Genomic DNA, 13,760 nt, shown 5'->3' on the forward strand with positions numbered 1-13,760 from the left:
AAGGAACAGAAACCAGTAACATTGAGGCTGGGTGCGGTGGCTCATGCCTGTAATCCCAGCACTTTTGAGAGGCAAAGGCAGGCAGACAGTTTGAGCCCAGGAGTTCAAGACCAGCCTGGGCAACATGGTGAGACCCCCATCTCTACAAAAGATACAAAACTTAGCTGGGTGTGGTGGTGTGTACCTATAGTCCCAGCTACTTGGGAGACTGAGGTGTAAGGATCAACTGAGTCCTGGGAGGCTGAGGTTGCAGTGAGTCATGTTCATGTCACTGCACTCCAGCCTGGGCAACAGAATGAGACCTTGTCTCAAAACAAAAAAAATGAAAAAAGAAACCAGTAACGTTGAAACTAAAAACTGGTTTTATGAGGAGGAAAAAATCATTAACACATGATTTTTTCATGTGTTCATGATAGACCTCTAGCCAAGAAAAAAAGAGAAGACACAAATGACCAGGAATGAAAGAGGGACATTACTACAGAACCCACAAAAATTAAAAGGACAATAAAAATGTTCTAAAGACAAATATGTAATATACCCATAAATTAAACTTAAATGAAAGGAGCTAATTCCTTAAGAGACACAAACTGCCAAAACTCACTTAAGAAAAATTGATAAGCTGAATGGTATGTATCTATTAAAGAAATATCATTCCTACTTATAAAAAAAACTTCCAACAAAGAAAACTCCCAACCCTGTCTCTACAAAAAAATTAGCCAGGTTGGTGGCACATACCTGTAGTCCCAGCTATTCAGGAGGCTGGGATGGGAGGATCACCTGAACCCAGAAGGTCAAGGCTAGTGAGCCATGATTACACTGTTGCATTCCAGCCTGGGTGAGGAAGCAAGACCCTATCTAAAAAAAAAAAAAAAAAAAAAAAGAAACAAAACACCCACACCAGACGCTGATGGTTTCACTTGTGAATTCCATCAAACATTTGAAGAGGAAATAGTAGTACCAATTCTACATGATCTCCTCTGTAACCGCCCAGCGGGTTCACCTTGCCCACTGCCCAGAGAGCCCATTTATCTGGACAGGGGAATTGCAATGGACAAAGAGTAAAGCATGCAAAGCCGGCTGTGCAGGAGACTGGAGTTTCATTATTTTCATTATTACTCAAATTAGTCTCCTCGAGCATTCAGGAATCAGTTTTTAAAGATAATTTGACAGGTAGGAGCTTAGGAAGTGTGGAGTGCTGATTGGTCAGGTTGGAGATGGAATCACAGAGGGTCGAAGTGAGTTTCTCTTGCTGTTTTCTATTCCTGGGTGAGATGGCAGAACTCATTGAGCCAGATTACCAGTCTGGATGGTGTCAGCTGATCCACTAGAGTGCAAGGTCTGCAAAATATCTCAAGCACTGATCTTAGGTTTTATAATAGTGATTGTTATCCCTAGGGACTATTGGGGAGGTTCAGACTCTTTAAGCCAGAGGCTGCATGACCCCTAAACTGTAATTTCTAATCTTGTAGCTAATTTGTTAGTCCTGCAAAGGCAGACTGGTCCTCAGGCAAGAAGGGGGTCTTTTCAGGATAGGGCTATGATCAATTTTGTTTCAGAGACAAACCATGAACTGAATTCCTTCCCCAAGTTAGTTTGGCCTATGCCCAGGAATGAACAAGAACAGCTTCAAGGTTAGAAGCAAAATGAGGTTCGTTAAGTCTGATTTCTTTTACTGTCATAATTTCCCCTGTTATAATTTTGGAAAGGTGGTTTTATCTCCAAAAAATACAAAAGGGGAACTCTCCCCATCTTCTGAGGTCAACATTACCCTAATACCAAAACCTAAGGCATTTGAAAATAAAACTACAAATCAGTATCCCTCATGAATACAGAGCAAAAATCCTCAACAAAATGTTAGCAAATAAAATCGAGCAATACATCAAAAGGACAATATATCATAATCGAGTGTGTTTATTTCAGGTATGCAAGGCTGATTCATCATTCAAAAATCATCCAGTGTAATTCACCATGTGAATATGAAAGATTAGCCTGAATGGTCAATAAGCAAAGTTTTCAGGTTATATAATGAATCAAAGAATCTAAGCTTAGACATAGCAATGAACACTTTGGGAGGCCGAGACGGGCGGATCACGAGGTCAGGAGCTCGAGACCATCCTGGCTAACACGGTGAAACCCCGTCTCTACTAAAAAAATACAAAAAATTAGCCGGGCGTGGTGGTGGGTGCCTGTAGTCCCAGCTACTCGGAGGCTGAGGCAGGAGAATGGCGTGAACCCGGGAGGCGGAGCTTGCAGTGAGCCGAGATTGCACCACTGCACTCCAGCCTGGGCGACAGAGCGAGACTCCGTCTCAAAAAAAAAAAAAAAAAAAAAAGACATAGCAATGAAAACCAAGTTGTGAGCTTTACTAGAAAGGGGAGAAACAAACACCTCACTTAAAAAAGGAGGAAAGGGCCATGCACGGTGGCTCACACCTGTAATGCCAGCACTTGGGGAGGCCAAGGCAGGCAGATCACCTGAGGTCAGGAGTTTGAGACCAGCCTGGCCAACATGGCAAAATCCCATCTCTACTAAAAATACAAAAATTAGCCAGGCATGAAGGCGAGCACCTGTAGTTCCAGCTACTCAGGAGGCTGAGGCAGGAGTAATCGCTTGAATCCAAGAGGCAGAGGCTGCAGTGAGCCAAGTCTGGGCAACAGAATGAGACTCTGTTTCACCGAAAAAAAAAAGTTGAGGGGAAAGTTTCCCCTCTGGATAAGAAACAGAATAACAGATCAGGCTCCTGTGAAGGGCCTGCAGAGTGTTCTTCCTTTGGTAGCCTCATTTCAAGGACTGGTCTGCAGTTAAACAGGAGTTGGGGTTCCCCTCTTGAACAGCTAGCCTTTCAGAGTCCTGGATTGGTGGTGTTCTATCCATGCCTGGGGTAGAGGAAGGCAAGGACACCTGCAATCTTGATTTTCTCAGATGCTTAGAATCCCAGAGTGTCAAGAGTTTGAAATGGAGCCTGGATCCTACCTAATCCAAGTGCCCAGAGTTGAAGAGAAAGCAGACCCCAGTAGAGGATGGCTTCTCCAGACTCCTTTCCCTCCCCTTTGTTCTGAAATCCAGGGATTGTGAGCTTGTCCCAGGACAGTAAGCCCATGAGACCCTATCTCCCGTCTTGCCCTAACCAAGCTTCCCCTCCAACCATTGTATGTTTGCTTTTAAGTTTATCTTTACACATAAGAAGTCACCATCAAAACCAATCTGGCCTGGGTTCTCATCCCTCTTTTCTTGCTAGTTGATGTCTGGTGTGCAAAAAACCAATCAGACATAGGCATCCTAGATTTGTAGACTGAAGACTGACCTAGCCACCTGCCTTGAGCCTACAGAGCTCACAACCAAACAGACACAGACTAAGCCCCATCATCTGTTTGATTCTGTGTAATCCATCCTAATTCAACAAATTCCTTATAAGATTATAGTAAAAATGTATTGAGCTCTCATTATGTACCTGTGACTATGCCACAAGGTTATGCATTTTCTCATTTGATCCTCACAACCCATTAAAATAGGTACTGTTCTCATCCTCATTTTGCAGATAGATACAGACTTAGAGAGGCTAAGTAACTTGCCCAAGGTCACAGTGATAAGAGCCAGGATTTGAACCCAGGTCTAGCTAACTCCAGTGCTGAGGTTTTTAGGAATGAAAAATCTTCCTTGTTTAAAATGAAAATTGCTTTCTCTTTCTTTTCCCCCCTCTCTGCAGTCTCAGGAGGAGGTCTGTGATTTGCTCCATGCCGCACCCTTCCAGAACATCTTGCCTAGAGTCTACATCAAAGGTAAGAAACCACTACAGCAGCTGAATAGCTGACCAGCGTTTGAATCTTATTTTCACTTCCTAATCCCAGTCAACTCAGATCTAGTCAGCAGGGGAGAAGGTTAAAGCTTTGGACACCTATTGAATAACCACAGAATCACGAATTGGAAGATGAACCCAGCCACCTGCATTGAGCCTACTGACCACATGACCGACCAGACAGACTCTGAAGCCTGTTATCTTTGATTCTGTCATTCAAATTCTTCAACAAATTCCTTATAAGATTATAGAAATGACACTCCAGGCCCTGTCCCTTGTTCCTTCTAAAATATCTCTAGTTTAGTGGTATCTAGGCTTGGAATTTAAATATATGTATATTAATATATTAAACCACTCAACTAGAGATATTCTAGAAGGCAGACGATTCCATTGTTGGACAAATCATAGAACATTTTTCCTTGAAAACACTGCTCGCACTTTCCAGAACGAAGGAGAGCGGTGCCACACACTCCATCCCATTTTTGGAATCCAGATACATCATCAGGTCCTTTGAGAGTTTTTCCTTCCCCAGTTGCCCCATGTGCCCTGAGTCTCATTTTCTGCTCTGTGACTCCTTTTGCAGAGGGGGAGCGCCTGGAGGTCCGGATGAAACGTCTGGAAGCCAAGTATGCCCCACTCCACCTGGTCCCTCTGATCGAGCGGCTGGGGACCCCTCAGGTACCAATCATATGATGAATGGGCTCTCATCACTGACAGGAACTTGAAGGCATTCGACCAAACCCCCTCATTGTACAGGTCAGAAAACTGAGGCTCAGAGAAGGGAGGAGAATGTCCAATACCCCAAAACTGGTTAATATTGATAGCAACAACAGGTCTGGAATGAGATTTGCTGACTCTCAGGCCTGAGTGTTTCTTCAGTACCCTGTATCGTATATCCTGCCAACAAGTCGTCTGCTTATTTAAACAAGTATCTACTGTGTCCCTGCTAGATATTAAGAATCTGTTACTTTGTCTCCAAAAGTTAAAACTCCACATACTCTGTGAGCCAGCAGTTCACTTCTGGATATTTTTGCTAAAGGAACACTAGATGCTTATGTAACATTGTTTGTTAAAGCAAAAACTAGAAACAACCCAAACATCTAATAGTAAAGCATTGATTAAATAAAATGCTAAGTTATTGCATATTACGTATGTACTTAATACATAATGAAAAGGCAAAATTAGATCTTGATGCATCAGTGTGGATAGATCATAAGCACAGTCGATTGGATGAAGCAAGTTGCACTACAGTTCACGCAGGATGATGCGTTTTTTTAAATGCACACAACAAAACCATATAAAACTCTTCTGAAAATGTCTGGAATGATGTCTACCTAGTTTATCATGGTGGCAACCTCTGAAGAGAGATGAGATAGAGTGGGAGAGAAAGAAGACTTCAGCCTTTTCTGTAGTGTTCTAATAAAGGTGAATGAGCTTATATGTTATTCTGTACTTGTTAAAAACCAGTACTAGTCACGATGAACATCAAGATGAGTAAGACAAGACCCCTGCCTTCAGAGAATTCAGATTATGCAGGGAGCAGGAAGAAAGAGACATGGGGGGAAAGCGGAGAAACAAAAGGCGTGTGCTGTCACCTTTCAAGTTGATTTAAGCAAGCTTCACGTTTTATGGGCGCAGGCAGGGGAAGAATTCAGGAAGAAGAGAAACAGGGTATTCTAGTGAGACAAGCCAATGCCAACTGTTTAAGAGATTTAGGATTGAAAGTTGCTGTTGAACTTGCATTCCGGCGGTCCTCTCTGGTGTTCTCACCAAGGGCAGAAGGACTCAAATCCTCAGCAGAGGGCAGAAGGTGGCCTCTCTTCTGGCAAAACATGGTAAGTATTTTTGGAGCGCGATGCAGAGCCTCATCTGCACAAACGTCACACTGAGGAAGCCACCCCAGCCCAGCCCCCGCGTGCCACCAACCTCCTTCTGAAAATGGTGATTAAAGGCTAATGGTGGGGCCGGGCGCAGTGGCTCACACCTGTAATCCCAGCACTTTGGAAGGCCAGAGCAGGCGGATCACCTCAGGTCAGGAGTTCGAGACCAGCCTGGCCAACATGGTGAAACCCCAACTCTACCAAAAACACAAAAATTAGCTGGGCACGGTTGCAGGCACTTGTAATCCCAGCTACTTGGGAGGCTGAGGCAGGAGAATCACTTGAACCTGGGAGGCAGAGGTTGCAGTGAGCTGAGATCGTGCCACTGCACTCCAGCCTGGGCAACAGAGTGAGACTCCATCTCAAAAAAAAAAAAAAAAAAAAGCAGCTAATGGTGGTTGGGTTCTTTAACTCACCACAGAGAGAACTCAGATACTGTAGAGCACACACATTTTCTTTTTTGGCCTGCAGAGGCTAAACAGAGGAGATCCTCTCCAGTGATTTCCTTTTAGGGAGAAAACCCAGTGAGTGACACGTGAGTGTGTCTGCTCCCCACTGCTGCTGTCATCCTGCAGGCATCCGCCTCTCGCAGGCATCCCGCCTCTCACTCCGAAGTCTGGCATATGTTTCCACTTAGAGGACTGTGAATTCCTTCCCTGTTCTGGTGAACACCATTTCCTTGGGACTGATAGAAATCTCAGTCTGTCAAATGCTGAGTGTGTAACAAACAAAAGCCTAGACATTCTGTGGGACAGGAAGTGCTAGTTTTCTAAGTCCCCCATTCCTCAAGAAATAGTCCAAAACTTAGTCATTCCATGAACCAAAGAAAAGTTAACAAAATATTAACTTCCGAGATGGTTTGGGCACAGGGTACTCGTAAGATATCTAGGAGGTGACAGAGGAAGTCTGCAACCTATTTAAAGCAGGGAAGCTTCAGCAGTATTGCATTCTTTGCATTTGTTTGAGACAAATTGAAGTGGCCTGGTTTGTTGCCCCACACTATCATGGAAGAAAAACTTGGAGCCGGGGGAGGTTAAAAGACAGGGATCCTTGTCCTAACTCCACCCCTAAATTATCTAGTGCAAGCCATTTTTTTCAATCTTTATTTTACCATCTATGTAATGAGATCATAGCTGCTTTACCTGCCTTTCTTGATTGTTATGATGAGCAAATAATAGAAGCATAAGAATTCAAAAAACATCGAGTTTTTTGAGAAGGAATATTGTTATATATTCCTTCTCAAAGTTATAGAGAAGGAATATTGAGATTATCTTGGCACAGCTTCACAAATGTTTTCTCTATCCCCTTGTTAAACTCACATAAGGGCAGATAGAGAAAAACTCCCCACTGAGGGGAATAGAAAAGAAATGGATAAAAGCCATGTTAAACCCTCCCCTCCCTACATAACACCAAACTGCAAATTGAGGGTGTTCGCAGGAAGTGATCTATAAAGCATGTTTTCAAAGCAAAGAGAAAATGGCAGACATACCAAAAGACAAGACATGAAAGAAAGTTCACAACATAAAAAAATACAATGTTAACACACACGGAAAAGTATCTGGCCTTACCAGTAATCAATGAAATGCACATTCAAAGAATGAGGTAAAATTTTTCATCTCAAGTTGACAAAGACTATTTCTGAATGGATTATTATTATTATATTATTATTATTATTATTATGACAGGGTCTTTGCCTGTCACCCAAGCTGGAGTGCAGTGGCGCAATCATAGCTCACTGCAGCCTCAGCCTCCCAGGCTCAAGCAATCTTCCTGCCTCAGCCTCCTGAGAAGCTGGGATGACAGGCACACAACACCGTATCTGGATAATTTTTTTATTTTTAGAGAGATGAGGTGTCACTATGTTGCCCAGTCTGGGATACAGGAGTATTCATGAGGGTACAAGGAACAGGCTTCACACAGGTGAATGCACACGGATCAACTTTCCTTAAGGATAGTTTGCCACTGTATAGCAGATGCCTTTTAAAATATTTATACTCATTGACCCTTCAGTTAGTAAATATTCATCCTAACAAAATGCTCATTCACAGCTCACAGGATGTTATGTATAAGGATGGTGGGCTGGGCATGGTGGCTCACACCTGGAATCCCAGCACTTTGGGAGGCCAAGGTGGGTGGATCACCTGAGGTCAGGAGTTTGAGACCAGTCTGGCCAACATAGTAAAACTCCATCTCTACTAAAAATACAAAAATTAGCCAGGCATGGTGGCCCATGCCTGTGATCCCAGATACTCAGGAGGCTGAGGCAGGAGAATCACTTGAACCCGGGAGGTGGAGATTGCAGTGAGCCCAGATGGCGCCACTGCACTCTGGCCTGGGCAGCCTGGTGAGACTCTGTCTCAAATATTAAAAAAAAAAAAAAAAAAAAAGATGGTGTCTTTAGCATTGTTCATAATTTTGAGTTTGTTAATAATTTAGGATAACCTAAGTATATAAGACTAAATGAATTATATCAATGGCCATTAAATGTAGCCATTCCTTCAAAATATTGAAGGAAATGAGTTAAAGTTACTGATATATTAAGAAAAAAACAACATAGTAATATGACTCAAATTGTTAACTATACATGTATACATTGACATACCTAAACAAATCATACATATTTTAAGAATGCTTATCTCTGGGTAATGAGGTTTATGAAATATTTTTATTTCCTTAGAACTTTTTTTTTTTTTTCCTAACCACTAGGCCATCAGGAAAGGACAAACACATTTCAAAGGAAAGGGAGAAAGCTCCTGTGGCAGTCAAGGCCCTTTTCATTGGCTGTAGTGGGTGGGGGCACCAGAGTTCAAAGTCTGTCCGCAAATTTATAACCTCAGTGGCCAATTTTTCTATTCCCCCTTCCAGGACTGTCTGACCCTGAGGACTGATTCAAATTAACCAAATGCACAGTCGATTAATTAGTAAACCAGAACTCTGTATGCATTAATTGGCAAAAGAATATGCATGGCTTGAGAACAAATTGGGGTCTTTTATTTACTGAGCATCTCTCCTGTACTAGACTCTCTTTCTGAAATGGGGAGCCCTTTCTGGGGCCAAATAGAACAGAGTAAGAACAAATAAAGAGAATACAAACAGACTCAAACACAGGCTCAGGATTTTTTTTTTTTTTTTTTTTTTTTTTTAACACAGGAGATATTTCTAGCTAACTGTGGCAATCTCAGCGACTCTCCCTCGGCTCCCAAGCTGTTCCTGCCAATGAAATCAAGATGAGTCACCGGGAATCAGGGTTCCCTCTCCTTCGTGTTTAAAACACACATTGGCAAACTGCTTCTCCAATTCATCTTTTTCCTAGATTTCTTTCAGTTCGTAGTTGTCATGACAACTATACTCATGGTCCACATTTATAACAGACTCCTGCCTTGGTGTTTCCTGATTTCCTTCCCTTCATGGGTTCACTTAAAGGTCACCCTCTTCCTGGGGGCCTCCAGGGAGGCGGCTTCCGGGGGAGGTCAGGCAGGTGCCTCCCAGCCACCCTGTAAAATGGCTCCTTGGGGAAACCTCCCACTGGGGAGCTGATTCCATGAGTCCCCTGTGGATCTCTCAGAGTCAGAAGCCTGCCTTTTTTAGCTTTGTTCACAGATTTGGAGACCTTACTTTAACCTCCGATTTTAACATTTACCTTACTTTGCAGATAGCTTTCAGGACCTCTACCCCTACATGGTTTGACTCATAACGTGTGTAGTAATGTGTCTGACATCTAGCCTATCTAGCCAGCTGCTTATTAGATGTGCAGTAGCCAGAACCCAGATGAAAGGCCAGTTTACGTTATTAATAGAGGTCATTTGTAACTGTCAAACAAGCACTTCTAGAGGAAATAATTATCTGAAATCATGGGCAAGTTTTAACAGTAACATATGTTCATTGTAGCACATTCAACTGTACAGAAGTATTTAAAGTCAAGAGTGACAATCCCACTCATTTCTCCAAGCCCATCTGTTCCCGCAACTGATGTTAGTCCTTCTAAAATATGCTTTACACGTACACACATCACACATACTTTCATCTGTCCGATTGTACATTGTCAATGTTTTTAAGTAGAATTGTAGTATACATTCGTTTCTGCAATTTACTCTGTTTACAACTTAACCAATAGAGCTAGCTTTGACACTCACTGGCTGCCTCTCTGAACCTTAGTTTCTTCATCTGTAAAATGGGGACAGTAATGGCATCTACCTCACGGGATGGAATGGAATCAATATATATCAAGTGCTTAGAACAGGGCCTTATGCTTTACTACCCACACTCAGAAAGCATAAGCTAGTAGTAGTTATCATAGAAGCAGTAGTACTACTAGTAGTATCATGTCAGTCTTTTCAATGGCTATCCAGCATTCATGACGTGGGTAAATCATAATATTAAAAATTAATCCGCTACTGATTGTGCCTGGATGTTACTTAACACCAGTAAGACTTACCGTGAAACTTCCCTGCTGTTGCATTCAGGATCATCAAGTTTGTGCCCTGCTCTGAACAAGACCAGTTCTGGTGAATTCATTCCAGGTGCAGCCAGCTTCAGAGTTCGGGAATCTCTGGTGGGAGGTGGCAGATGGGCTCTAAGATGTGGATAGAAGGTGTATGTGCCCTTCCATTTCCAGCAAATCGCCATCGCTCGCGAGGGTGACCTTCTGACCAAGGAGCGGCTGTGCTGTGGCCTGTCCATGTTTGAGGTCATCCTGACCCGCATTCGGAGCTACCTGCAGGACCCCATCTGGCGGGGCCCGCCGCCCACCAATGGCGTCATGCACGTCGATGAGTGTGTGGAGTTCCACCGGCTGTGGAGCGCCATGCAGTTCGTCTACTGCATCCCTGTGGGAACCAACGAGTTCACAGCTGAGTGAGTACCCGCCAGAGAGGGCAGGGTTACCCCCAGTCTGCCTGTGCTCCTGCAGGTCATGGGGCTGCCAGAGTTCAGCCAGAAACTTGGGCAGCGGGTAGGGGTGGTTGGCCAACAACTACTTTGTTGGGTGTGTTGAGCTGACTGCATGGGCAAGAAAGAGCCCAGTAAGGGTTTGATAGTAAGACCCTCACTGCCTGCCTTACCCCCACTACACTGTACCACTAGACAATGAGGAGCCTTTAGGAGTCCTTAGAGCAGACAGCAGAGCTAGTTCTTACTGCACTCACCCAGCTACATAGCGAGGACAGAGTGGAAAGGCAGACAAGGCCTCCCCTCCAGCAGCCAAGAGCTCTAGGAAAAAGGTGTGGGGAGAGGAGGCTTCCCCAAGAAAGTGGTGTTGGTGAAGCTGTCTCAGAGCAGTGCTGGCCTGCAGGCTTCCAGTGCAGGGATGGGGAACTGGGGACACCCGCCCGGGTTGGGCTGCTGCTTGAGGACAAGAGAGACAGCTGAAGGATGACTCTACTGCCATCCAAACTGCCCAGGTCTCTTGAGAGTTGGGGCCTGCAGTCGGAGCTTTGTCAGAACCAAAAGGACTCAGCCTCGACCCCAGCAGCATCTGCCCCCCATGGCCTTTCCCTTCCCTCTCAGCCTGCTTCTGGCCAGTTGGCCTCCTGGTTTGAAATGGCCCCTCTCCCCCTGGGTGTTCCTTCAGCTCCTTTAGAGTCAAGACAGATTCTCCTTTGACCTGCACAGAGTAATCAGCCACATACATCTCAAGGGCTGGGTGGATTTTTCCTTACAAATTCAGAGCTTCTTAAGAGCTGTTTTTTTGTTTTGTTTTGTTTTTTAATGTTAGTGATGCAAAGAGGCTGACACCTCTTTGTGGCCGGAAGGACTTATGACATAACTACCATCCCTGCAACTAATGAACCCCCCCTCACAGCTTCCTTTGTACCCATTTTCTAGATTAAGAGACTTGGCCCAAAGACAGGCCTGCTTAGTAGCTGTACTCCTGGCCCAAGATGAGGCTCCCTCCTCCCTGCCCTCCTCCGCCGCCTCTCTCTCCAGCTGCTTCCTCTCCCTGCTCCTAGGCAGTGTTTCGGCGATGGCTTGAACTGGGCTGGTTGCTCCATCATCGTCCTGCTGGGCCAGCAGCGTCGCTTCGACCTGTTCGACTTCTGTTACCACCTGCTCAAAGTGCAGAGGCAGGACGGGAAGGATGAAATCATTAAGAATGTGGTAAGCAGGCTGGTGGCTGAGGCCTGGGAGGTGGGGCTGGGCTGACAACCAGGCTTTCACCAGAAAAGCAGGGGAGGAGCTGCTTGTGAAGGCCAGCTCCCCACACCGCAAGTACAAAGATACTACAGACCGGGGACCTGCTTAGAGGAAGCCATGAGTCACCCACTCATCACCTACTGCCATGAATCAGTTCACCCCGAAGGGCAGGGCTGGGCTCCAGACTGGGAGTGCATCTCCCCTGTCCCAATCAGACTCTGCTGATACCAGTTTCTCACCTGTACAAATATTCACCAAATACCAGAGCTGTGCGGGCACCTGGATGGGGTAGGTACTGGCATGGGGTGAGCTAGGCTGCTGTGGGAAGGGAGAGAAGGACCCTTAAACCAGGCTGCGGGCAGAGAAAGCTTCCCAGGAGAGGGAGGCTGTGTCTGGGCTGAGTCCAGAATGGCCCGCAGCAAAGAACCAAGCAGTGAAGGTTACCACCTGGGGCAGGGAGGATGCTCCAGACAGAGCAACGGTGACAGCAGAGGCACTGAGGCAGGAAGGCGGATCGAAGGGTGGGTCTCAGGGACCCAGTGAGAGGAGAAAGAGGTAGAAGCCACCTCACAAAGGGCTTTAAAAAAATACACATAAAATAGTTTCAATGGTAATTTTCAGTATATGATTCAGTGGCGTGAAGTACACTTAAGTATTGTACAACCATTCCCACCATCCATCTCCAGAGATTTTTCATTTTCCCCAACTGAAGCTCTGGGCCCATTAAAAAATAACTCCCCATCTTCTCCCTAGCCCCTGGTAACCATCATTCTGCTTTCTCTATGCATTTGACGACTCTAGGTACCTCATATAAGTAGAATCATACAGTATTTGTCTTTTCGTGACTGGCTTATTTTAGTTAGCATGTCCTCAAGGTTCATCCATGTTGTAGTGTGTGTTCAAATTTCCATCCTTTTTATGGCTGTATAATATTTCATTGTGTATATAGACCATGTTGTGTTTGTCCACTCACGTTGCTGTCACCTTTTGGCTATTTTTGAAAATGGTTAATTTTGGCTACTATGAAACATGGGTGTACAAATAACTCTACAAATTTCTGCTTTCCATTCTTTTAAGTGTATACCCAGAAGTGGAATTGCTGGATCATATGGTAATTCTGTGTTTAATTTTTTTAGAAACTACCATTCTGCTTTCTATAGTGTCTGCTCAATTTTACATTCCCACCAGCAGTAGACAAGAGTTCCAATTTCTCCACATTGTCATCAGCACTTACTCTTTAATAGTCATCCTGATGAGTGGAAAAAAGTTATCTTGTTATGGTTTTGATTTGAATTTCCCTAATGGCTGTCAATGCTGAGTGCTGTATTCATGTGTTATTTGCCATTTGTGTATCTTCTGTGGAAAAATGCCTATTCAAGTCCTTTGTCCATTTTTGTTGAATTCAAGTTCTTTACGTATTCTAGATATTACTTATCAGATCTGATTCGTGATTATTTTCTATTTTATGGGTTGCCTTTTCATTCTGATGGTATCTCTTTGAGGCACGAAAGTTTTCAATTTCGATGTAATGCAACCCTTTGCCTTTGCTTTTGATGTCATATCCCAAGATATTATTGCCAAATCCAGTATCATAAAAATTTTCCCCTGTGTTCTAAGAATTTCAGTTTTAACTGTCATGGTTAGGTCTCTGATCCATTCTGAGTTAATTTTTGTATATGGTATAAGGAGGTAAGGGTCAAGTGTTATTTTTCATGTGGGTATCCATTTTTTCCAGCACCTTTTGTTGAAAAGGCTGTTTCTGCCATTGAACAGTCTTGGCACCCTTGTTGAAAATCATTTGATCGTATGTGTAGTAGTGTATTTCTGGGCTCTCTATTCTGTTTTATTCATCTGTATGTCTACCTTTATGCCAGTGCCACACTGTTGATTATTGTAGCTCTGTAGATTGCTTTAAAACTTGGAGAGGGTTTTTATGGGTCCAGTTAACACTT

At 44.1% G+C, this 13,760-nt stretch overlaps 1 protein-coding gene across 8 annotated transcripts in view; it reads left to right on the top strand.

The window, feature by feature from the left end:
• CYFIP2 (cytoplasmic FMR1 interacting protein 2) overlaps positions 1-13,760 on the top strand; it is a 134,122-nt gene that overhangs the window by 117,430 nt on the left and 2,932 nt on the right. For all 8 annotated transcript variants that reach the window (XM_025389274.1, XM_025389269.1, XM_025389271.1 and 5 more), the window contains 4 exons: positions 3,707-3,779; positions 4,380-4,474; positions 10,292-10,530; positions 11,625-11,772. In XM_025389274.1, coding sequence (XP_025245059.1) covers positions 3,707-3,779; positions 4,380-4,474; positions 10,292-10,530; positions 11,625-11,772 — 555 coding nt within the window. The remainder of the gene's footprint in view (positions 1-3,706; positions 3,780-4,379; positions 4,475-10,291; positions 10,531-11,624; positions 11,773-13,760) is intronic.

The sequence above is a fragment of the Theropithecus gelada genome, chromosome 6 (assembly GCF_003255815.1).
Source record: "Theropithecus gelada isolate Dixy chromosome 6, Tgel_1.0, whole genome shotgun sequence".
Classification (NCBI taxonomy): Eukaryota; Metazoa; Chordata; class Mammalia; order Primates; family Cercopithecidae; genus Theropithecus; species Theropithecus gelada.